Raw genomic sequence first — 24,678 nt, forward strand, 5'->3', positions numbered from 1 at the left:
GCCCTGAAGACGGTTGTCCTTGTTTCTTGTTAGTTTGTATTCCTCATGCCAGGCCCTTCTTCTACGAGTAACGGTTGATAAAGTTGACGTTGCTGTGTCTCAGAGTCATGACTCTACAGGCGGCCGCCCTACCAACAAGATTAACATTGACTAAAGACCTTGCGCAGCTTATTGGAGATCATCCAAGTGTGAGAAAGTTGCTTTCAGCTTGGGGCTGAGGCTCCATGTACCTGGGAATGTTTATGTCAGGCACAAGATCTGACCTGATCTACAGGTCGATGTGATATCAGGCATAAACTTTATGCAGTGACAGGGGATCAAGGACGATCTCTGCTTTCGTGTGTTGGTTGTGTCATCATAACCATGTAGATCTTTGGCCAATACTTGGTAACCAACTGAGCAACTGTAGATTGTCCATTAACGGGCGTTGGCATTAGTAATGGAATTTCATATTTTTTATGTTTATCGATTCCTTGTTAGATTGGGAAATTGATAGGCACTTATCACATCAAGTTGCTGTTTAAATATTCAGTTATTCAAGACAGCATGCTAGATAACTTGGGATCTGGTTTGTTCGACCACCACCACGATCTTGCCAATCATTGCTAAGGGACTTGACTAATATCAAAGGTATGTGAACAGACAGTTGAGAGCAACTTTGAGCATGTTCTTGTCACAATTATGTATCCTCAGAATCCAAATCTGAGCCGAGACAGTCATTGGTTCAGTACCGGAAGTCCACATTAGTTTAGTGTATCTCTATAGGGAAAATAAAGTTGTGATTTTGAAAGTAGCAAGATCTACATCAAGACCGTTTCTGGATGGGGATTCAACGGAAACATTGCGCATGGCGAAATCTTGGCTTAATGAGGCGTCGACAGTGACTTTTTCTCAATGGCTAATCAACCGAAACAGGGAGTTCAGTGGATATGCAAGGTGTTTGTTGGTGAGCTGTTGGAAGGGAAGTCCAGGGTATGCAATGCTGGTTTACTTGATGGGTTTGTCCTCGATGATGACTTTTTCGGCGCGCAGGCAATACAACGAAGGCATTCTCGACTTGAATCAATGCTCCAACTTCGACTAACTAAAATACTGTGAGCGCTATTTTATGTTGAGTTTGTGTCATACGGTGTGAGTCATTGCTGAGTAGGTATCTGTTTTTACACCGACGTATCTTGCTAAGAAAGCTTAGGAACAACGCAAAGATCTGGCATTCAAGGATAAATGCATTTCCGAGGTAAAGAACCTATCACTTGTAAAGCAACCTGGAACTTACTAGTATGGATAGTTGATAAATTTGTAAAATTCTATATATAATTTCCCTTCAAGATGGTATATTCTCGCTGAGTTGTAGGAATTGCTGCTCAGCTACCTGGTACCAAGTAGAATCCTCGTCTCTCAACCAATCAGAGCCACGCCCGGTTAGCTCAATCGGTAGAGCGTGAGACTCTTACGAGTACGCGATCTCAAGGTTGCGGGTTCGACCCCCGCATCGGGCTGTTCCTATACAAACGATTGCAAACATGCGAGGCATTTCCTTTTGCTTTTCCTATCTTAGGATTTGGTCTAATATCTTTTTTGAGAGCCAGAGAACTGTGAATGCGGCATATTCACAGTATGGGGAAGCTGAGTTGAGAGATGAGCCAAGTCGCTAGTGTTTCTCCAGAAATAACTAGTCCTCTTATAGTAGGTGCTATACAGGGTCCTGGGTCCTAGGCTAGAGTATTTCCATTTCACTTCCAGGTTGCTATTGCTGATCCTGTCGTCTGACCAACAAAATGCCGCAGCTGAACATGTCCAACTGCACATCATTAATCAAGATTAGGCATCAATCTTACAGATGATTGTCTCGCCCATCATGTGATACAGCCCAGCGGCAGGCAACACAGCCTATCCTTGCTTTCTTCCAGTGGATCACCAGGCCTGTAATCCCTCTAATAACGTCATGCCGTTCTACCCTCCCGCCGCTACTCATCTTTAGCTCCAAACCGGTTTATCAGTTAAATATCAACTGGTGCCTTTTCAAGGACCCTGAATTATAGTGCACTTCTTTTTTTGGGGTCAAAATGCCAAAGAGAACACCCTCCACAAAGACAAGACCTGCTCCGGTTAGGAGACCTTCTGGTACTTCCCATGGACCACCTCCACCTCCACCCTCTAATCCAGGACCCTTGAGGCCTCCTTTGAATCCAAATCAAAGAGCGAGATCTCATGAGACTGAGAGTCGAAGGCCACGATATCCTCCTGTGGCAGGAAATCCAAGACACGCATACTATGATCGTCCTGCACCACCAAAACGAAGAGACTCAGGATTCAGGTCTGTATCTCCTACCGGTCGAGCTCCTCCTCCTCCTCCTCCTCCTCCCCCGCCTCCAGAGAGAATTCTCAGACGTCGCGTGACAAGAGATTCAGATTGGATGTCAGAGGATGAGAGTAGACCTACTTCTCGTCGACCAACTCCAAGCCCAACTCGGCGTCCAAGGCAAGATTATCGACCTCATGGACACGAAACACCACCATGGCCCAGTTCTCCCAAACCAACCAACGCAAGGCCTGCAATGAGATCTCACCCAACTGATAGCTCCCGACCAGATCCCAGACGATTTCATTCTTACGAGGCACCACCTTCACCAAAACGTCCTCCCGGAGCAGGCAAACGGTCCCCACCTTCAGGATACAGGCCCGCGCCCAATTTGGCTGCAGACATGCTTCGAGGAAGGACTCGATCAAGAACAAACTCGCCACTAAGTAACCAAGAAACTCCTCGGCCTTCAACTCACGAGAGACGACCAAGCTATAGCAATGCTTCCCCGCGTCATTCTCCCAGGACACAACCAGCCAAGCCCGCAAAACAGAACGAGCCTGAACCAGCAGCAAAACCCGACGCGCAAAAGAAGGGATTTGACTTTATGAAGCACCTTCCTCAAGCATTTGCTACTTACGCTGGTATAGAAGCTCTGAGCGAACATGCCGAAACGGCCAAAGATTGGGCAGACTGGTTCATGAACCTTCGCAAGACACCTGAAGAGATTCACGAATTATCGGCGAAAGCAACAACAGCCAGAGACACAATCACTCAAATTCAAAAGACGTTGGAAGCACGACCCGATATCATCGATGGAGATGATGCTCGTCCTATAAGGAGGCAAATCGACGAAGCTATCAGGAATGCTACAGCTGCTTTGGACAAGATGACAAAGTTGCTCCAAGAGATCAGTAGTGATGGTCTAGAAGGTACCAAGTTTGCAAGTCTTGAGGAATTTTATAATTCCTACAAGTACAAGGATGAGTGGGAGGAAAAAATTAAGCTTGCTGATGCCGATCTGGAGAAGGAACTGGGAGTTTTGAGTAAGATCATGGTCAACATTTATGCGTAAGTTTGGTCCACCCCACCCCTACCCGTATAATCACTGACTTCTTCTTCAGGCGTGCACTTATGAAACCTCCTCCACCAGGGTTTGAGAATCCTATACCCCCACCAGCTCCTGGACATACATCTGATTCACATTATGCAAGACGCCCAAGCGCTGCAAGTCGTGGATCGAGATCAAGTGTCGCTTCACCAATCTTAGAGCCTCCTCCAGTAGGACAACATCGGAGGTCTATAGAGGTTGACGATGATGAGCCGACACGTACTGAAACCACTAATGGTGTGAAGAATGGGTCAACTCCAGATATAGAAGTTACAGACCAGTCGGAAGTACCCAAGGAGGAAGAAGATACTGTCAATGGTGGAAACACCAATGTTGAAGATGCTGCTGATTCATCATCGACAGAACCCAAAGGTGTCAAGCTTAAAGTTGACGATGGTCCGCTCAAGACAGATAACAGCCCAGATGACATTTTACCAGCACCAGCCAAAGATCCGGAAATTTCGAAGGACCAAGACTCACCTAAGAAAGAAGAACCGACAGGTATAAAGCCAGCACAGCCAGCAGCCCAAGCCCCCAAACCTTCATCACCAGCCAAGACTCCTGAAGATAATTTACTCGACGCGGCTTGGAACGGCGATATCCAAGCCTGCAACGAAGCTCTCCGTCATGTATCCCCCTCAACCCGCGATTCCCATGGTCTCACACCCCTTCATCTCGCTGCCGAACGTGATCATCTTGCTATAGCAATGCTCCTCCGCGACAGCGGCGCATCCGCCTCTTCCCGCACCAAAGACGGGCGTACACCTCTCCACCTCGCATCCCGCTACGGTTCTTCAGTCATTGTAGAATTTCTACTAGACGATGCACACGCTGATCCAAATGCCAAGACTGTCGATGGAAGAACACCTTTGCACTATGCTGCGAGTGCAGCTGCAGATGGGGATGAGGAGAAGAGAGAGGTTGTGAGGCTGTTGAGAGATTATAAAGCTGATCCGACTGTTAAGGATGGGAAGGGAAGAACGGCGAGGGATGTTGCGCAGAAGAGGGATTATTGGGATGTTTCGGCTACGTTGAGAAGGGCGGAGAAGAAGTGGGAGGAGGAGCATCATCAGAATTGGTTTCAGAGACATGGACTTAAGCGATGATGGAGTTTAGGGCTAGATGATTCGATTAGTGTTTTGAATAGATCTAGCCACTGCATTTATCTCTATCTTGTCTATACTCAGAAGGTTTATTTGTACAAGATAGAAGCAAGGACATTGATAAACTGATAAGCAGTGAATCTCCATCAGTGGTTCGCTCATATACAACTGAATATTGCAAATAATTAAATGAATTAGGATTCACAATTGTGAGTACAATTTGCCTGCTTTCTAGTAACAACAATAATTCTCTGACTATTTATCAAGGCTAGGCCTTCCATCAGGCCTTCCATTGTCCCATGCGGATGAAAGGAAACGCGCACGTGGATGGACCCCACCATCACCTCACCCAACAATTACCCCTCCTATTTCAACATGTCATCTCATATCAGAACCATCATTCTTCCTAATTTCATCAATTCAATCTCTCAAAATGGCTTCCAAGGTCCAGAATGTGACAGAGTTCTCATACATTACTCTCAAGCAAGGCATAAACGTCTTTGACGAATCCGCCGCCGCAAAGACTTATCAACATGTCATCGACACAGCGCTAAGACAACCAGGTGCACGAAGAGTCTACACCAGTCTCGAGGTTGAAGATCCTTCCAAGCTATGGTTATTTTTGGACTGGGATACTCTTGATGATCATTTGAATTACCCCAAGAGCGCGTGAGTTTGATGAAGAAGATATAGGATGTGCTGTGCTGACTTGATAAGTGATCATGCTCCTATCATAGAATCTCTCCAACCTCTGGCCGATTTTGAAAAGTCTATGAACAAACACGTCACTCTCAACCCCTTTCCCCCAGAGGATGTCCTCGATAGCGCTAGCTCTCCAGTGACAGAAGTCCTCGTTGCTTTCTTTCCTTCAGATTACTCCATCTCAGCTCGGGCCTCTGCAACACGTCGTTTGGAACAATTCACGGCTCAAGCTCTCAAGGCATCACCAGACTGGCGTGGTATCAGCTACGGGTGGAGTGTAGAGAACGATGTACCGATTCGTGGTGATGAAGGTAATTCAGGTGCCATGCTAGTTGCGTTCATCGGGTGGCCGAGTCTAGAAGCTCATCAGAAGTTTCGCGAGACGGATGATTTTAAGCAGAATATTGGTTTGTTGAGAGAGATAGAGGGATTGTTGAAGTTGAGTGCTTTTCATGTCAAGTGTGTGAGTAAGGAGGCTGAGGGGTTGGAGGGGAGGGATGCGAAGAAGGCTGCTGAGAATGGGCATGGACATGGACATGAGCATAGTTGTGGTTCTGATGGATGTTGTTGAGCTACGTCTAGGTAGATTCAGAGCAAGGTGAATCGATTATGAGTATTGTTCACTCAGTCGGGCTTGACAAAGTAGGTACATGGCTTCTGGAGAAATAGAGACTTGAATTTTTAAACTTCTGGCATATATAACTAATGCACATTGCATCAAGCTTGGGAGTTTATATTGATTTGAGACTCTTGAGACTACATTAACCCGTTGAGATTATCTACAATCACAACGGACCTCTGTATTCCCCATGTTCCGTACTTGACCAATTGTTAAATGCCCGTAAATACAGGGGTCTTTAGCGTCGCTCGTTACAGAACATTAGCTTTCATGCTATTACGAGAGAGTGACGTAGTAATGGCTAACATGCAGTAAACAATCCAATACTCTCCAAAAGTCATTATATGCATGCTGATTTTCCTACCCTGAATCTACATCTTCACCATGGCGATCCTGCATCAATTCTTCTCTACTAAACCCGCCTCAAACCCGGAATTGTTTACCCAATTATTTCCTTTTATAGTAAAGCGTTTAACTCCTGTCAGAAAGGACACTAAGCAACAACTCCAACGAATCATAAGCTAGTTCGGAAAATCTCTACCGGTTCTCCTCTACCAGGTCCGATCCTCAGGGAGGCTTGTCAACTCCACGATCGAGGTTATCGTAACGTACCTCTGATCTTAGCGGCCGCTCCCCTTGCACCACTTGCAAACACTACATACCCGAACCCCAGGTTGTCGGGGCGTACACTCCATCGCTCTATATTCCATCTTGGTATAGCACTACTACGTACAGAGCTTGTGCTACCTACCATCGAGCTCCCCAAGCTCAAGCTACGGTACCCGGAGCATAGCTCCCCCCCAGTAAAAACAGGCTCAGGCGCGTCCAGGGGGGACTCAAGTCGGCCCTTGGACGGGCTGATCTTATAACGTCACTCTCTAGCCATGAGTCCTCAGCCTCAGTATCAGCCCATCCTTCCCGCACCAGACGCCTCGGGTGCTTCTGGCGGTCAGGACCCAGATAAACGGGTAAGTAGGCGGAGACGCGCCAACAGGCCCAATGCCTGTGAGAACTGTCGAGTGAAAAAAGCCCGTGTAAGTCTTTGTCTTTTCTCTTACCCTTCCATTATCTGACCCCACCAAACGTAGTGCGACGGTAAAAGACCCAGCTGTTCAAAGTGTGAGAGATGGGGTACTACCTGCGTCTACAGTGTCGACCATGTGTCCAATGTAGAAAGGGAACTCAAGGAGCACCGTGATGTTCTCGAGCTGTTACTCTCCCTACCTGCAGACCAAGCCCTCGCTGCTCATCGCCAACTGAGAGGCGCGACTAGTTTGGCTGATGTCTTGTCTTCCCTTCAGGGCAGTATGCACGGGAGGCATCAGCCCTCCAGTATACGGACTGCCCAGGCTATATCGCCGCCCACATCATCTGGTCTCGAGTTTGAGCTGACGGTGCGGCATGGAGTCGCGTATCCCACTTTGTTTCCCTTGGACCTCGCCTCTTTAAGCGCCGATCCCAGGTTGAGGCCCATTCAGAGATCGCCAGGTCAGGTTCTTCTGATTGATAGCTCTTCGCCGTCTGACAGCACCACGTCGCCTTCGACATCATCTAGCAATAGCCACGCTACACCAAGCACGTTGTCTTTCGTCCAACAAGTGGAAGAGTCCGTTGGACCCCATCGCGACACATACTGTGACGAAAGATTGCACAGACTGCGCATCGGATACTGGACCGGCGTAGCCATTCAAGATCAAGTCGCTGCCCGTGCAATTTCGCATTACCTTCAAAGTAACCATACCATTTTTGGCTTCTTCGACCCCAATCTTTTTGTACACGACCTCGTCGAGCATCGCCATGAGTACTGCTCATCATTTCTAGTGAATGCCCTACTGGCCCACGCCTGTGTAAGTTGCCACACACTCTCGCCACTGTCCATCAACCACTAACTCCACCTACAGCAAGGTTACTCGGTCATTGACGAAACAGTAGGCGCTCTGAGTCAAAATTTTGTAAGAGACGCTGGTGTTTTGTGGCGCGCTGAGAGATCCACCGACTCGCTAGTCAACGTAGCCTCCATTCTCATGCTGAGTGTCAGTTGTCATTTACAGAGATCAGACATTGATAGCCAAGATCTTCTCGATGATGGACGTGTAATGGCTGAGCGGATGAAGCTTTTCGGTGTGCGGCATACGCCTGAAAATGCTGCGTCTTTTGAAGCTATGGAGCCTGATGTGAAGCGTGCAACAGCGCACACTGCCTGGGGCGCCTACAGCTACCTCACGTAAGTTTTTATTCCCATACTCTACTCCAATGCTAAAACCTCACAGACTCAACTCGTTCTGGGTTCCAACGAGACCCATTACTTTCCCACCCATGTTTCCCGTCCCAGGAAGAAACGATCAAGATGTGTTAGATGAAAGGTTAGCAGTTCACTGGCCTCGTCACTTCATACCTGACTATACAGGCAAAACGTTTCAAGCGTTGTGTGAGCTGTGGACCATCATGCAAGAGGTTGTGGCTGTTTACTTTGCCCAGCAGGGTGCGACAATGAGGATTCCTCTTGCTTTCGTCGAAGCAAAGTATCAGAAGATCTTGTCTTTTACAGACTCTTTACCGCCAGAGATGTCTTCTATCGACCCAGGTGATATGTCTGATCATGTTTTGGCGTTCAAGTAAGAATTGGCTTCCCCCTCTGAGTTAATATTTCTAATCTTTGGATAGCATTTTAGTGCATGTTGCTATTACAAATATCTTTCATCCTTTTATCATGGATCCTAATAATGAGCACCTTGACCCTGCTTCTCTCGAGTCTCCGAAAGCTGTTTTACGCGCTTCGATAAATCAGCTTCAGCGTCTCATTCTCATCAGCAGGCTTCATCATCCGCATGCCCACGCCCTTAGTGTTCTAAGCTCGGCTGTGGTGCACGTGAGCAACACGATCATCCGGGACGCGGCACTTCAAAACCAAACTATACGGCCCGACTTTACCATCACCAATCAAGACGGCACTGATAGAAACCCCAACTGGTACTTTTACTTCTTGGTGTGTCTAGCAGCATGTCAAGATCTAGGTGCTTGCTTCCCTGTTTTTGAACCAGTTGGAAAGGGACTGCTCGCCATGGCTCTACGCGATGGTAGTATGTCCGCTACCGAGGCGAACAGACTTATGCGTACTTTGGAAGGAAAAAGACCAAAGCCTGAAAAGAAAGAAGGTGAGTTTGGCAGTTTTGTTCTGGATTTCGATCTAGAGGTTACGAAGCAGGGAGGTGGACAAGTCAAAGATTTGGCAGCGCAGTTTGAAGAGTTTAGTATGCATAGCGAGTTTACAGAGGGAGGAGATTTTGTGGTTGATTGAACTAATGATGCACGAATTAGATGAGATGGTATGGGTAACTTTTAATGAAACAAGAAATATACACGAATCAATATCAAAGGTCATTGATGGGAAGTGATTTGCTTATGTGACTGTAACCGAGTATAGCATAGACTGCTTCCGAGAAGGGCCTTGGAAACTCTGAGTTTAGTAATGAGCGTTTTGGAAAACCCGAAAACGTTTATTTTGTTAGTAAATCGTCGGTAGAGGCTCGTCGTGAAACAAACTCTAATGCTACGTCTTGAATAATGGTAGACAGAGCCTCACTTGACTCATCATTTTACGATGCTCATGGAAGACCCGTCAATGAACTCAACCCACTGAATATTCACTCAAATAATTTCCGTATTAATACCATCATTATACAAAGCTCAAATCAATATCAGTATCCGATTTGTTACAATTAATTAACGTTATTCTTTATCATTTTTCACGTGTTGTGAAATAGTGGACCCTTACCCTAGACTAGATCTTTAACTCTGATCACGCATCCAAACCAACCCCCATTCGGCATCCTCTTCCAACGAAACCAGGGGTTCAATCCAATCTAATCCAATCCCGGATCCCTTCGCCTCGCCTCGTCTCGCTTCGTTTCAACTTGACGACCTCTCCCAAAGACGATCGATATTAATGACGATTAACAAACAAGATCTATTAGCCGAAAAAAAGCAAAGCAAGAAACTCAAAACATAAACAAACCACAAACGACTGGGCGCATAACGCTCAGCGGAAACAACAACCCTCTTCCGACTGAACCTCAACCGTTGGAATCCTCTACGACGTCGCAATCTTCCCAACTTCGACCTCCTCCACTGCCGATCACACACTCCCCGACACTCGACCCCTCCCTATCTCTCAACCTCCTGAAATCCCACGGCCAACGTGCAATCTCTCACAATGGCACCCAAACCACCAAGCTCAAACGGAACGCCCATCTTTTCAACGTCCATCTTCTCCTCCTCCTCAAACTCCGCCTCTCGTCCCACGACCCGCGAAGGAACCCTCGATCCTCTCAACACAAACATCCTCCCCAAAGACCGCAAAGCTTCCTTCTCCCGCAAAGCTTCTCTGGGTAGTCGTCGCGGTAGCTCTCTAGGTACAAACGCTTTCGTTACGGATGCAGCTGCCCCTCCAGCTCTGCCTGACTACGCGCTTTCTGCTGCTGCAAAGATTGCCCCGCGACCGTCGGAGAGTGAAACTTCAACTGCTGCGCCGTTAGATACACAGATGTTGAGTCGGAGCGCGACAGGGTCGACGACCCTTCATGGAGGGGGTGTGCCGAGTACGCCTTTGGGCTTTTTGCCAAATGGTGCGGTAGGAACGGCGGGAATGTGGCAGCAGAATGAAGCGAGTGTTATGCACCATCATATTACAGAGCTTGCGAATAAGCGTATAGCGACACTTGAGTATCTACGGAAAGCGTACGTGCAGAATTGGGACATCAAGGTGTTCTACAGCAGCTAACAGCGCATAATAGTCACGAAGGACGTATATACTGGTTCAAGACATATCTCTTCGATAAGACCGACCTCGGCCGCATGCCCTCCCTCGACGCTCGAAAGCTCGGCCGTAAAGCAACAAACCATCTTCTCTTGGGTCTATCCCTCCCCACAATCGTCGACCTTTACTCCTCCACATCGATCGAATTCCTCCGAAGTCTAAACTCCCTGCTCTCCGAGTTCGATTCCTTTCAACAACTCCACGGCGACTCATCCACAGCTGCATCTCTCACCCGCGCCCGTCTGCCCAGCATGTTCCGTCGTCCAGGTGGTAAATCGCGTCGCTCAACTTCTGCAGCCGACCACCCCATGCCCGACGAGATGGCTCCCATGCCATCTGCTGGTGGTCCTGCACCGTCTGTAATGAACTTTGCAGCTTCCGAAACGGATCTTCTTCCTGGTGAAGAGTACACATACTTGTTAACGCCATCTTTACCGTTCGATCCCGATTATTTCGAGACGTTTGCGACGCTGTGCGATGTTTTGATCGATTGCTACACGAGATTCCTCGCATTGGCACATTCACCGAAAGATTGCTCAGCGCCTGTTGCTGAGCTGTTTACAAAAGCGGATTCGCGAGTACGAAAGATTGTAGTGCAAGGTCTGGTGCGGGATTTCGAAGACCAGAGTCGAAGTCATGTCAAGACCGAGGTAGCTACGATTGGAAAGGTGGTTCTGGGAGGTTTAATGTGATGGATTTACGAGGAATTTATGACTGCATGCGAAGCGCAAGACGTTACGACAGTCTCGTGGGAAACGTTGGTATGGCGCACCTAATGATGGGAGGAAATTGTGTTTTTGTACCAATGCCATCTTATTTAGTATGATATCCTTTGGCAAATCTATCTTACAGCGGGTTCTGTATGTCGTAATATACAAGTTTATGATACAAATGTGCAGCTCTATTTCTTTCCCTTGTCTTTTTCTTTAATCTCCTCTTCTGCAACGAGGACTTCAATATCCTTGCTAACCAACCAATCTTTTACGCCATCCATGATTTTATCCAACTTCTCACCACCCTCGAGCACATTCGGTAAGCCGTGTACGTCAATACCAGCGCGATGGTCGGTACATCGGTCTTGGTTGTAGTTGTACGTTCGAATCTTGTCACCACGAGTAATCTGCGTTTTTGACAGGACGCTGTTCCTCAGTTGCGATGCTTCTTGTTCACGTTGTTCTCGTCTCTGGTCTGCAATTCGGGATCGCATTAGTTTCCACGCTTCTTCTCTGTTGCGCTGCTGCGATCTGTGATCTTGCATCGAAACCGTCGTTCCGGTGGGTAAATGTGTCATGCGAATGGCAGATTCTGTCTTGTTGACGTGTTGTCCTCCTGCGCCGCGCGCTCTCATCGTTTCAATCTTGAGTTCTTGCGGGTTAATGTAGAAGTCGCTCTCGGGGTCTTCGAAGTCGATACTCGTAGCACTGTTTTCGGGGAACGAGGGGAGGACCCAAACTGCGACGGCGGATGTATGGACTCGGCCTTTTGTTTCGGTGCTCGGGATGCGTTGTACGCGGTGCATGCCTGCTTCACCGCGGAAGATGTCAAAGGCGCCTTGGTCGTGGACTTCAAGAATGGCTTCCTGAAGAGGATTCTCGCCCGCGGAAGAAGATGAATCGCCTGCGCCGTCTGCGAATTCGTACTTGACAACCGTATGTCTATATCCTCTCCTCATGCAAAGCCCTTTATACATCTTGAACAGAGTATCCATAAAGAATCTCCCCTCAAGACCACCCGGCCCCGGTCTAAACTCGAGCATGCATGGGAAATCGGCAAAAGCATGGCGGGGTGTCAAGCTAGCGGATAGTTTGCGGGAGAGGGATTCGAGTTGGCCCGTTTCGGAGGAGAGTTCATCTTTGGCTATAGCGGCGAGGTCTTGATCCAGACTTGAATCGTCGAGCATTTGCTTTAGCTCTTTGACAGAAGATTGGGACTTTTCCAATGCTTTCAGAGCTTCTGCTACTCGAGAAAGTTCGCCAACACGCTTGGCCGTGTCTGAGTCGAAGGAGGAATTGAGGTTCTTTTGGAGGGCATCGTGTTCGGTTGTTAGGGATTGGGCGCGTTGGAGGAGGGCTGGAGCGAGGAGGGGTGATGCATCTGGGATTGTTAGCTTTGGGAGGTCTGGGTAGGTAAAGGGTGTTGACGTACCATTGGAAGCGAAACGAATGAATTGACGTATGTGAGGACGTGATAATGCTCTTGTGCAAGATCGACATATCCATGGTGTTGCGGACATGCTTGTGGAAGAGTGGTTATGTTGAGTCTGGGCAGTTTTGGTGGTGATGATTTTTTAGTGGTTATGACGGCAGGGTCCTCTGAAGACACGATTGGTGGAGCAGCACCATATTCATGATACAGCCAGCACTTAAACAAAACATACAAAATTATTACTATGATATCTACTCTAATACTTTTTGTCTATTCACAGCCCTTTTAGCAGCATATAACAAACACATTCCCAACATCATACTACTCCCACCCCAAATCTGCGCAGCCAAATAATTCCCATCCGTCACCTGCATCAACTTTCCAGCCAAAGGCGACCCTGTCAAAGCAGCCATACTAATAATAGTAAAAATCATTCCAATTCTCGTCCCAGCTTTGGATAAGTCCGATGTCAAGCTTGCGCAGCATGAAGGAAACAAACTCTGGATTGCGGCGCCAAAGTATCCGAATATACTCACCCAGATGAAACCGCCTGTAAGTGTGGTTACTTGCGACCACATATATAAACACAACGCGGCGGAGAATATTGTGGGAATAAAGACGTTTATGGCGCCGAAGTATCGATCGGCTAGAATGGCGGATATCATTCGGCCTGGAATACCGACTGCGTTTATGGCGATGAGCATGAGAAATGAGTTTGAGGCTGAACCGCCGAGTTTGTCTGTCGCATACTGACGAGCCTGAACTGACTGTTAGTCGTTGTCTCATACTATTTGAAGGAAACTTACATAGTTGTATGAGATCCAAGTCGGCCATAATGTAAAAAACATGGCCACAGCAAATAACACATACGAAGGCTCTTTAAAAGCTGCCCACTCAACAAGTGGTCCAGCCTTTCTTCCTTTGAGTCTCGTCCTGGCAAGTAGCAGAACTAAAGCAGATACCACGATAACTACCAATCCCATAACACGTACCGTCCATCGGAATCCAATTTTGGGAAGAAGCTGCTGCGCAATCAGAGGAAACGCCATTCCACCCGTAGCAGCACCACAAGCTGCAGCTGAGATAGCGACCGTCCTTTTACTAGTAAAGTATGTAGACATGTTTGCTATCGTCGGCGCAAATAGGATTCCGTTTCCTAAACCTTGACATATTCCCTGTGCGAGTAGAACTTGCCAGTACGATGATGCAATGCTGGTCATGAAGATACCCAATATTTGCAGAAACAGGCCCACGACTAATGCAGTGCGATAGTAACCTGCGTCAAAGGCGCGTCCGGAGAATGTACCGATGAAGAAAATGAGGCAGACTTGTAGACTGCCAATCCACGAGATCGTCGAAGGTGGAAGGGAGAATTCGGATTCGTAGTGTGGCTGGAAGATGCCGAAACTGATAAAGTAACCCCATGTATTAAACATAGCGAGATGGCCTGCTAAGACCTGTAACCAGGCTTTTAAACCGCCATCTGGGGGTTCTTCAATGGTATCTTGTTCATCGTTGGTTTGGCTTTGTGTTGAAGCGGTGTCGTCTCTTGTCTTTTCATTCTGGGACTCTTTATCGGGTGGAGTGGTATCCGAGGTATCAGCCATTTTGACTGTGGACTATACAATTGAGCATAACTATGAGAGCATCAGAGGCAAAAGATAAAGGGTTCGTTGGAGTTTATGTACAGTAGACTAAGGATCTACATACAAAGTCTGGGGTTAAGACGGGGTTGAACCTCCGGTGTGCGGCATCGGCGTCGGCTAGATCGGCCACTGGGTCGGCATGAATAGAGGGGGTTACATTGAGATTTGCAGATCAATCAGTATTATTTATCTAGATTTACTGAGTAATCAGTGATACTCATTTATGCTACGCGTGTATCATTGGAATTGTTGAAGGAAATTGCTGATTACCCAGGGAATACATGTCCTGATATCAGGTCATACTGCCATGTTCCATTAGACCGAACATACAACATGATGGGCTTTGCAGTAAAGATGGATGATAGTTCAATTACCTAGCTCTCAATTAAAATTATAGATGCTTAGGTTAATTCTCATTCATCCAAACCCAATTGTTCTGTGGTGAGATGATGTCAACACAGAGTTGTGTCAGCGACAACGTTGATCTTCAACTCAAGATTAACCAACACACAACAGCTTCACAGCCAATAAATCATCTCTTTTCTTCAACGATCGTCACCAGCCTAGGCAATACGACAGTACTGATTAGAAATATACCGAGGTGTCCTCCAAGACCAACCTCTATCTTCAACTTCAAACGGCAATGTCGGGAATATCGGCTACAAAGGACACATCGGAAACAAAGGCACTAACGGAGTCTTCAATCGCAATGAGTCAGTCAATTGATCAATTTCATTCCCAGAAAACATAATTCGGAGAGCAAGGACGCATAACTCATAAGAGAAACTAATCATATCCCCACAAACACCATTTTCTATTCTATTATTGCGATTTTAAATACAAATCCACCACTCTATAACAATCTTCAAACCATTACCCAAAAAAGAGGAAAAAAGAAGAGAAAGATCAAGTCAAAATAAGAAGAGAAGAAAGAGCCAACTCTGAATAGCTTACGCCTTCTTCTGCTTCTTGTTCTTGTTCTTGGGCATGCGGAAAGCCCAGTACAAGAACAAAGCACCAACAATGTTGACAACAATGTACACCATTCCAATACCAAAGTCTCTCCAGCGGTTATCGTAGCTAGAGCTGAGTGCCTCAAGGTAAACGTTGGTGTCCTTGATGGTGCAGAACTTGCAGTCGGATGTGGCGTCGTTGTTGGTCAAGTAACCACCAGCTTGCGCTATGTACGACTCTAGATACTCTCCGCAGGTAGTTCCGTTGGGAGGGTTAAACGTGGTCAACTCTTGTGCTGTGCATGTAACCTCCGCATTGCCGATACCAGTTGACAAGATCGCTGACACGAGATAGGTGAATGGCGAAACCCGGTACATCCAGATCCAGAAACCGGGCATGTTGTCAGGCGAAGCCAAAACACCACAGAAGAAGAGGGACAGCATGAAGACGACGTTGGCCAAGTTACCACCTGCTTCAGCTGTGTCGGTAATCGCGATGGCGGCGTGCGCAAAGGTACAAGTGAAGATGAGGAATTGCCAGAAGAGAAGCCACATGAGACCACCTCGCTCAGCTGTCTGTCCTGCAAACTCGGCGTTCTTCTGGAAGCCGACGGGATAGTAGATGCAGACGAACAAGAATACCGACATGAGTGTGTTCCAAGGGATTTCAGCCATGATCTGGGATAGCATAAAGACTTTCCAGCTGTATGTCTTGGAGGGTCGTTCGCGGACTTCGTAGAGGGATCGTTGGGTGACAAAGTGAGGCATCTGTGATGATTAGTTAGTTGATCATTCATTGTTGGGACATGAGAGTATAGACTTACCTGCATCTGAACCAATTGACCAAAGACTGTCAAGACCTGGAAAATGGCAAACATCTGGTTCTGCAAGCCTCGAAGACTCAGAGGAGCATTGAGGAAGACAAGACCGATGAACAATCCAACCTGAATACACAGAGCAGCCTTGGAGTAGATGTAAGAAGGAGTGCGCCAGTACTGTTGGAAAACACGGGTAGTAGCGATACGAAGCTGTTCGCCGAATGGCGCAGCAAACTCGCGATAGGATTCAGCATCGTGAATCTCAGCACCACCATTCGCGTTACCCTCGGCCTTGAGACGCTGAAGCTCACCCTGAACTTCCTGATACTCAGAGCTTTCGCGCCATGTCTGATGCCAGTCGATCTCAGTATGGGAACCAGGTGCAGCACCAATGACCTCAAGCATCCACTCAGCAGGGTTCTCACCCTTGGGACAAGGATCAGAACCGTTCTTGACAAAATAGTTGGTAAGGGTCTCAGAGTTCTTGCCAATGTCACCAAAGTAGATTGTGCGTCCGCCCTTGGCGAGGAACAAAAGACGATCGAAGCGTTGGAAGAGCATAGCTGACGGTTGATGGATGGTACAGAGGATAGATTGACCTGCCTTGGACAGCTTCTCAAGAAGATCAAGAATAGCCCAAGATGTCTGCGAGTCAAGACCGGAAGTAGGTTCATCGACGAAGAGAAGTAGAGGAGGTTTGGCAGCGAGCTCAACACCGATTGTTAGACGCTTGCGCTGTTCGACATTGAGACCCTCGCCCAAGACACCGACGACTGCATCTGCGTACTCTTGCATGTCCAACAGCTTGATGACTTCGTCGACGTAGGCGATCTTTTCTTCACGTGGGGTGGAAGCAGGTTGACGAAGAAGAGCGCTGAAAGTCAAAGCCTCGCGAACGGTGCTGGTTTCCAAGTGAAGGTCCTGTTGCTGCACGTAGCCTGTTTTGCGTTGGAATGAATCATCGCGTAACTTGCCATCGACGAGCATTTCACCAGTGATGACACCCATGGAGATACGATCAGCGAGACAGTCGAGAAGAGTAGTCTTTCCGGCACCTGAGACACCCATCAAAGCTGTGAGGGTTCCGGGCTTGACCCAACCGTCAACGTGGTCGAGAATGCGTCGTGGTTCACCCTTGATCTTGATGTCGTAGCACACATCGTTCCAATGGAAGACACTAGTAGAGCCCTGAATGTTGGCGACTTCGTTGTTGTTCTTCTCAGTGACGGGAATGGGGCCGGAAGATGCGGCTTCGGGGTCGGACTTGACGTTGGCGGGCATGTTGCTGCGGCGGAAAACGAGGACTTCACCCTTTGACTTCTTGGCTGAGATGTACTCGGTGGCGACGATGTAGACGATGTGGTTGAAGATTGTCATGGCGATGAGGATACCGACGTTGCGCCACTTGTTAGAGTGGAAGTACTTGTACTCGAGGTTGAGGTAGTCGTCGCCGTTGACCCAACTCTGACCTGGGACAGCACCGACCGTGGAACAAGCCCTGTTCATATCATCCACGTCGGCGTAGCCGGGGATCAGAGGGTTAGGGACAAAGCCGGTGCAGGTAAAGTTGCGGCCGGAGAATTCGTTCACCATGAGAGACTCGAAGGCGTAGGCGACGGGGTCGAGGTAGTTGATCCAGCGACACCAACCAAGCATGTAATCGACTGGTACGACAAAGCCTGCGAAAATGACGAGGGCGAGGATGAGAAGCGAGGCTGGAACCATGGCTTGCGACAGGGTACGAGAAATCGATGCACTGTAGATGTTAGTAAGAGGTCATTATGTGACAGGAAAATGACTTACATGGATCTGAAGATACCAGACATAGCAAGGACCATGATGAACGAGACAAGAAGGTAGAAGAAGAAGGCACCCGCATCTCTGTTCAAGTTCGTCATGAAATAGAGCGTGAGATTGAACAGAATACTGTTGGTAATCTTGTAGGGCATGTCAACCAGGATAGAAGCGAACGATTCAGCAGAGGCGTGGTGGAAAGCATAGCGAGCATGTTTCTCAACAATAGGACGTTGAGCATATTGCGTCAGAATCTCAAGCGCAGATGCGAAAGCATTAGACAAGACAGCCAAGAACAAAACAGCACCACGTTTGAAGAAGTCTCCAGTCGTAGGTTCCATATTGTAAAACAGTGACGAAGCGATAAGTGCAACGACTGTATTCGCAATAAGCTGGAAGATCGTTACACCCGGTGAACCGACAAGACGCTTGAAGCCTCGCCATAAACAAAGCTGGACTTGTTGCATGTACGATAGGGTAAAGGGAGACTTGAGTCTTTGACCCTTTGCTTGAGCGGACTGCTTGTTCTCACGGAATGCATCGGCGCTGGATCCGTTAATTGGGTAGAGACTCTTGTAGCTTTCGACCTCGGCGCGGACGATCTGGTACTGTTGGCTCTGCTTCCAACAAGTAGCGAACTCATCGGGTGTTCGGGGGACCTTGTTCTCGAAACCAGGACGGACGACTCGTTCAGATGGTGCAGTCATGGATGTAAGGAAGTCAGGCGTTGTTTGACGATCGGGACATTCAAAGCCGAGACCGATGAAGTAGGCTTTCGCTTCATCGGCGGGACCAAAGAAGATCTGACGTCCTTCGTAAATAACAAGTGCCTTATCGAAGAGGTCATAGGCTGTCTGGGGCGCTTGGTAAATCGAGACAGCGCATGTCTGTCCAAAGAGCTCGGATTGTAAGCGCAAAGTCTTACAGAACTCAATGGCGTTGGCCGAATCTAGACCACGGGTCGAATTGTCCCAGCATTGGAAGGGTGCATTGGAGAGCGTTGCTTCGGCGATGGTGACTCGCTTTCTCTCTCCGCCTGACACACCTCGGATGTAGTTGTCTCCGACCTGAGTGTTGACCGTGTGGCTGATACCGTACATAGCCATGACGACGTCGCGCATGTGCTCGCTGTACTGGTTGTGGTTGATACCGGATGGCAAGTTCTGAGGGCATCGTGCTCGGGCGGCAAAGGTGAGAGTGTCGCCGACTGAGAGCATAGGGAAGTGGACGTCCACTTCGGCTGTGTAGATGGTCTCACCCTTGTGGTGCTTGTGCATCTCATCTGCTGCGATTCCGTTGTAGTTGAAGTAAGTGCTGTCATCGACGTAGATACCGTTGGTCTCGCCAGAGATAGACTTGAGGAACGTGGAACAACCTGAACCGGGAGGACCCAGAACAACAAGCATCTCTCCTGCGTTGACGACACCATCAAAACCGCGAAGAATGTCGATTCTGCGCTTGCCTGCGTTTGGCTTGAACAGCTGCTGTGCCATGCTAGGCAATCCGAGCCAGACGTTACCGACATCCTTCTGATAATCTGTTTCGGCACCGTATCCAAAGACGTTCATGTCCTGGAAACAAAGACCGCTCTGTCGAAAGCCGGCACCATTCTCGTTCATCGACTTGGACATGGCTTTGGCCCATGCTCTGGCGTTAAAGTTCTCGCTGGAAGGGTTCAGAGGGGAGGCTGGGTCGGCTGCGTTGAAGAGATCGGCGTTGCTACCGTTGAAGTGATGCGAAGTGTTTGTGTAATTGCGGGCTAGGTCTCGAACGATGGAGTGTCGTCGGACCATCTCTTCGGTCTGGGGGCCGTCATCTTCGTCGTCTGTTGAACTAGTTTGGTCTCCTGGGGCAGGAGCGGACTGGAGAGGCTTTTCGTTTGTAGAGAGTTCGTTGTTGACGATTGTGTCGTGGCTACTTTGCTCTGAGCGTGTTGAGCTCATGTTGGCGTCGGGGGTGGCCATTATGGAGCGCTGCAAGACAGATGACTGTCTGCTTTGCTAAAAGTTTCTGTGTTTCTTGTTAGAGGGATGAGAGGATTAAAACCAGGGATGAACATACAAGTGAGGTTGAAGTATTAAATAAGTATTCAATTAAACCAAGAACAAAAGAAAGGTTCAAGTAAAGATGAGATATAGATCGACAGTAACAATGAATGAAAGATGCTATAATGAAAATACCACCGCAGGCTATCAGCTTCTTAATACCCAAAGTGCCGGATAGGTGCTCATCCCCGTCGCACCGAAAGGGGTGTGTATGCGGGTCATCAAGTCACGGATTCCGTCGACTTCCCGACCCCGAGTGGATATTGATCGGGTTCAGTCCGCCGCCCGAAGGATGTCAAGAAGAAACAGGCATTACAACATGCAGCAAATACTCGGGTTTCTCCCGTTACTCGGATTCTCATAGACCGAGACTTTAGACTATCTTATCACGACATTCTTCTTTTCGCTTCCAAACAAGGCAGTTATTATTGATCAAGACGAAGAAAGTAAACATGGCTTCTGAACAGCAACGTCCTCCACGAGTTCTAGCTTGTGTTTTATGCCAACAACGCAAGAAGAAGTGCGATCGCAAGAGCCCGTGTTCATTCTGCACAAAGGTACATATATACTACTAGCATAACACTTCACTAATAACTAACCTTTAACAGGCGGGAATACAATGCATTCCAAGTACACCAGCTCCCAAGCGCAGTCGTCGCAAACCTACAAAAGAACTACTCGCACGACTTGAGCGATGCGAAGAGCTGTTGAAGAGATGTAGTTGCGTGCAAAAGTCTTTGATGTATAGTTCGTATGAACACGGAGATATGGCAAGTCCTACATATACAAGTACTGAGGGTAGTAACGGGAGTGCATCGCCAGAGCGGGAGAAGCTGGACGTTTGATGGAAATGATATGGGTTTTGTAATATGGCGTTGGTTGGTGTTATGTCTTGTACTATTGGTTATTGGGAGGATGGATGGGATAAACTGGTGTAAGAGCCAGTATGAATGAACTAGATAGACTTCGTGTACCTGCAATTGTTGGAATATTAGTATTTGTAATTATCTCACCATCTTGGATGAACAGAAAATGATATAAAACTTGGGTGTGGTTGATGTTCTTGAAACAAGTGTCGAGGGAAGTCGTGTAAAAGAAGGGAGCCTCAAAAGACATGTCGTTGTAAAAAGCCGGGGGCATCAGAGGTCTTCGGTAAATTTTAAGCCCCAGACTTTGACGGCAGTGGAGACTTGGTCCCTCAAAACAGTTAGATTAAAACCATAAACTAGCCAATAGTTTAGCGACGGGTTTCTTAAATGGTCCGTTCAAAGTTGTTGGTTTCTCCTGATGCATCATTGGATTGGCCACGCAAGTCCTAGCTTGCAAAGCTTATGCATAAAGGAGGAGGGAATTAATTATTTCTCTAGTATTATTAAGGGATCGTCAGGACGTCATTGTTAAGGCTGACGATTAAATGAAGCGTAAAGCTTCTTCATCGGAGTCCGTCAAGGCCCCGCCCGGCGCCGTTTGTGAAAAGTCTCCACATTTCCCGGACCCGACAGGATGGACAGCTCTTCACACAGAGAACAGTGACGTGGAAGGCTTACCAATTAGTCGGAATTAACAAGTTGACATCGCTTCTTCGACCGAACTTCCGTTAGCTGCGTAGATCTAACGTTATCCCTGCGATTGGGACATGGCACAGAAGGACTAGCGGGATCACGGTCTCTAGGGTATCGATGTAGTATTCCGTTGAACAATCCGGAGTATTGGAGATCCATGTCTTGGTGAGGTAGGCGATATTCTCAGCTGAGGGTCCGAGATGTAGACTGAGTCTAGGGTAGATCTTGAGTTGTTTTGTTCTTGGAATGATGACATGCATTGCTATAACGACCTCGTTGTTGTTTTGAGTACAGGAATCTCTCCTAACAAAAATGTAAGATGACTCAACACTGTTTTGGTCAATGCTGAGAATTGGTCCGGCATCGCAGAAAATAAGGCCACTATAAGGTGACTTTTCGACTAAAACTCCTGATAACAGTCGTTTTGTACTCATTGCAAAATAGATAAATAAATCACCAAGAGCACGAATTCTTTTCATGATGGAAATCCTCTGATGGTTACAGATAACATTGTAATCTTATCATTTATCTTATCTTATCTCATCTCTTATCGCCCATCGTGCCGTTTCCGTTGATCACGTGCGCATCGAGTCATCGGTGGGCCCAGAATCACCCCGCCAAAGAATTTGACCCCTCCATCGTTTGAAGCTTCTAAACCTTGTCACGACGAGATCTTGTTCGAACTCGTTTCTGGTCCTTCTACCGCCATAATGACTTTTGACGCCGAGAAGATCGGCGCTGCCGACTTCAAGAGCCTTGGTCCCCTCGTTGCCGAGCTCGACAAGCACCTTACCCTCCGAACCTACCTCAACGGCTACACTCTGGGAGAGGAGGATGGCAAGATCTGGACGGCTCTTCGAACCAACAAGGTCGCCATTGGCCTTGTCCGAAAGGGTGCCTACACCAACATCACTCGATGGTTCAACCTGATTGAGCAGGCACACCCCGAGTTTAACGAGAAGCTCAACGCTGGAAAGGAGAAGAAGTCTGGAGGCGCCAATTACAACATTGGTCTCTCCAACACCGAGAATGGTGTTGTCACCCGATTTCCTCCTGAGCCTAGGTAAGCCCGACCTCATTTCACTGCCAAAAACCGGTCTAACTCTTGTCTAGTGGTTACCTTCACATTGGTCACGCCAAGGCCGCTCTCCTTAACGATTACTTCGCAAAGACCTCCCCCGACGGAAACGGAAAGCTCATCGTTCGATTCGACGACACAAACCCCGCCAAGGAGAAGCAGGAGTTTGAGGATGCTATTCTCAAAGATCTCGAGCTGATGGACATCAAGTACCACAAGGTCACCCACTCCAGTGACTACTTCCAGGAGATTTACGATCTCACCGAGAAGATGATCCAAGACGGCAACGCCTACGCCGATGATACCGACCCCGAGGTTCAGAGCGCTGACCGAAAGAACCGTCTTGCCAGCAAGCGACGTGACCGCCCTGCTGAGGAGAGTTTGGCCATGTTCAGAGAGATGAAGGCTGGTACCGATCTGGGACGAGGGCACTGCATTCGCGCACGCATTGCTTTTGACTCGAGCAACGGTTCCATGCGAGACCCCGTCATTTTCCGATTCCCCAACTGGAAGGGAGAAGAGCCTGCCCCTCACCACCGAACAGGCTGGACCTGGAACATCTACGTAAGCATCACCGCTTTTTAACTGTGTATGACTATTAACAAATACAGCCCACATACGATCTCGTCGTCCCCATCCTTGACTCCATTGAAGGTGTCACCCACGCCCTCCGAACGACCGAGTATGCCGACCGAAACGAGCAATACCACTGGTTCCTCAAGGCCTTGAACCTCCGACAAGTCCACCTTTGGGACTTTGCCCGCATCAACTTCATCCAAACATTCCTCTCCAAGCGAAAGCTTACAAAGGTTGTCGACACTGGACGTGTCAGTGGTTGGGATGACCCCCGTATGCCTACTGTCCGTGGTATCATCCGCCGTGGTTTGACTGTTCCCGCTCTCCGCGAGTTCATGTTGAAGCAGGGTCCTAGCCGAAATGTTGTCACCATGGATTGGACCACCATCTGGGCCATCAACAAGCGAATGCTCGACCCCGTCGTTCCCCGATACATGGCCATTGAGGAGAAGGATGCTGTTACTGTTACCATCACTGGAGGCCCCGAGAACTCTTACAAGGAGGACAGGCCCAAGCACGTCAAGAACCCCGACGTCGGTACCAAGCAGGTTACTTTTGGACCCAAGCTCCTTCTCGACCAGGCCGACGTTGCTTCTTTCGATGACAACGAGGAGATTACCCTGATGAGCTGGGGTAACGCCATCGTCCGAGGAATCAACAAGACTGCCTCACCCATCAACGAGCTCAACCTCGAGCTTCACCTTGCCGGTGACTTCAAGACCACCAGCAAGAAGGTCCACTGGCTCGCCGCCGACCCCGAGAACCTCGTCAAGGCTGAGCTCTGGGAGTTTGGTTCGCTCATCACCAAGGATACTCTTGAGAAGGACGACAACCTTGATGATTTCCTCAACGACAACAGCGCCACCCTCACCAACGCTCTTGTGGATGCCAGCATCGCTGAGCTCAAGGAGAACGATTTCCTCCAGCTCGAGCGAAAGGGCTACTACCGTGTGGACAAGGCTCTCGGCCAAGGTCCCGACGGCCGAGCTGTGCTGTTCAAGGTCCCCACAGGTGGCCAGAAGGGTTAGATCGTTTTGGACAAGAAAAGAAAAGATGGGCGAGTATTGTGATTTGACGAACTTATGCTTTAGTTTATGAGGTATCTAGTTTAGCTAAATGAGCTCTTGTGCTTATGATACAAAAATAAGTAAAAATTGGATTGCATAAATGGCTTGGATTAATTTGTCTCGTGTTATCTGCTATCGAAGCGCTCACAAACTAATCTCAAGCTACAGCCTGTAGGGATCTTATATGTTAGCGCGAGACCCAAATTTGCCACTTAGCCTTTTCTTTAATAAATTACTCTATAACAGAGCTATTTAAAAGTAGAAAAATAGTAAGTTTATATTCTAGAGACTATATATTAGAACTTAAGTTATTTTCTCTATTTTTCTAGCTTTATTTACTC

The 24,678-nt window shown here is 48.0% G+C and overlaps 9 protein-coding genes across 9 annotated transcripts; 6 read left to right on the top strand and 3 right to left on the bottom strand.

Annotated features, from left to right (window-relative positions):
* Window positions 1-2,066: 2,066 nt before the first annotated feature.
* FSST1_007036 (ankyrin repeat domain-containing protein) lies at window positions 2,067-4,519 on the top strand (the record flags this gene model as incomplete). The annotated part of the gene is made up of 2 exons (XM_083236607.1): window positions 2,067-3,373; window positions 3,427-4,519. The coding sequence occupies 2 exons, from the start codon at window positions 2,067-2,069 to the stop codon at window positions 4,517-4,519; spliced, it is 2,400 nt and encodes a 799-aa protein (XP_083082997.1).
* Window positions 4,520-4,949: 430 nt separating this feature from the next.
* On the top strand, window positions 4,950-5,789 carry FSST1_007037 (uncharacterized protein; the record flags this gene model as incomplete). The annotated part of the gene is made up of 2 exons (XM_083236608.1): window positions 4,950-5,185; window positions 5,234-5,789. The coding sequence occupies 2 exons, from the start codon at window positions 4,950-4,952 to the stop codon at window positions 5,787-5,789; spliced, it is 792 nt and encodes a 263-aa protein (XP_083082998.1).
* A 932-nt stretch (window positions 5,790-6,721) lies between these two features.
* Window positions 6,722-9,135, top strand: FSST1_007038 (Zn(II)2Cys6 transcription factor; the record flags this gene model as incomplete). The annotated part of the gene is made up of 5 exons (XM_083236609.1): window positions 6,722-6,871; window positions 6,926-7,684; window positions 7,739-8,061; window positions 8,108-8,452; window positions 8,502-9,135. The coding sequence occupies 5 exons, from the start codon at window positions 6,722-6,724 to the stop codon at window positions 9,133-9,135; spliced, it is 2,211 nt and encodes a 736-aa protein (XP_083082999.1).
* A 915-nt stretch (window positions 9,136-10,050) lies between these two features.
* Window positions 10,051-11,345, top strand: FSST1_007039 (uncharacterized protein; the record flags this gene model as incomplete). The annotated part of the gene is made up of 2 exons (XM_083236610.1): window positions 10,051-10,574; window positions 10,631-11,345. The coding sequence occupies 2 exons, from the start codon at window positions 10,051-10,053 to the stop codon at window positions 11,343-11,345; spliced, it is 1,239 nt and encodes a 412-aa protein (XP_083083000.1).
* Window positions 11,346-11,554: 209 nt separating this feature from the next.
* Window positions 11,555-12,886, bottom strand: FSST1_007040 (uncharacterized protein; the record flags this gene model as incomplete). Its single annotated transcript, XM_083236611.1, has 1 exon — window positions 11,555-12,886. One exon carries the CDS (start codon window positions 12,884-12,886, stop codon window positions 11,555-11,557), a length of 1,332 nt encoding a protein of 443 aa, XP_083083001.1.
* A 233-nt stretch (window positions 12,887-13,119) lies between these two features.
* Window positions 13,120-14,405, bottom strand: FSST1_007041 (uncharacterized protein; the record flags this gene model as incomplete). Its single annotated transcript, XM_083236612.1, has 3 exons — window positions 13,120-13,212; window positions 13,335-13,556; window positions 13,605-14,405. The coding sequence occupies 3 exons, from the start codon at window positions 14,403-14,405 to the stop codon at window positions 13,120-13,122; spliced, it is 1,116 nt and encodes a 371-aa protein (XP_083083002.1).
* Window positions 14,406-15,394: 989 nt separating this feature from the next.
* On the bottom strand, window positions 15,395-19,973 carry FSST1_007042 (ABC-2 type transporter-domain-containing protein; the record flags this gene model as incomplete). The annotated part of the gene is made up of 3 exons (XM_083236613.1): window positions 15,395-16,165; window positions 16,222-17,971; window positions 18,019-19,973. 3 exons carry the CDS (start codon window positions 19,971-19,973, stop codon window positions 15,395-15,397), a joined length of 4,476 nt encoding a protein of 1,491 aa, XP_083083003.1.
* Window positions 19,974-20,506: 533 nt separating this feature from the next.
* FSST1_007043 (Zn(II)2Cys6 transcription factor domain-containing protein) lies at window positions 20,507-20,899 on the top strand (the record flags this gene model as incomplete). The annotated part of the gene is made up of 2 exons (XM_083236615.1): window positions 20,507-20,611; window positions 20,663-20,899. The coding sequence occupies 2 exons, from the start codon at window positions 20,507-20,509 to the stop codon at window positions 20,897-20,899; spliced, it is 342 nt and encodes a 113-aa protein (XP_083083004.1).
* A 1,427-nt stretch (window positions 20,900-22,326) lies between these two features.
* Window positions 22,327-24,298, top strand: FSST1_007044 (glutamate--tRNA ligase GUS1; the record flags this gene model as incomplete). Its single annotated transcript, XM_083236616.1, has 3 exons — window positions 22,327-22,679; window positions 22,730-23,258; window positions 23,306-24,298. 3 exons carry the CDS (start codon window positions 22,327-22,329, stop codon window positions 24,296-24,298), a joined length of 1,875 nt encoding a protein of 624 aa, XP_083083005.1.
* Between the last annotated feature and the right edge of the window lie 380 nt (window positions 24,299-24,678).

The sequence above is a fragment of the Fusarium sambucinum genome, chromosome II (assembly GCF_050947815.1).
Source record: "Fusarium sambucinum isolate potato_lamoka chromosome II, whole genome shotgun sequence".
Taxonomy (NCBI): Eukaryota; Fungi; Ascomycota; class Sordariomycetes; order Hypocreales; family Nectriaceae; genus Fusarium; species Fusarium sambucinum.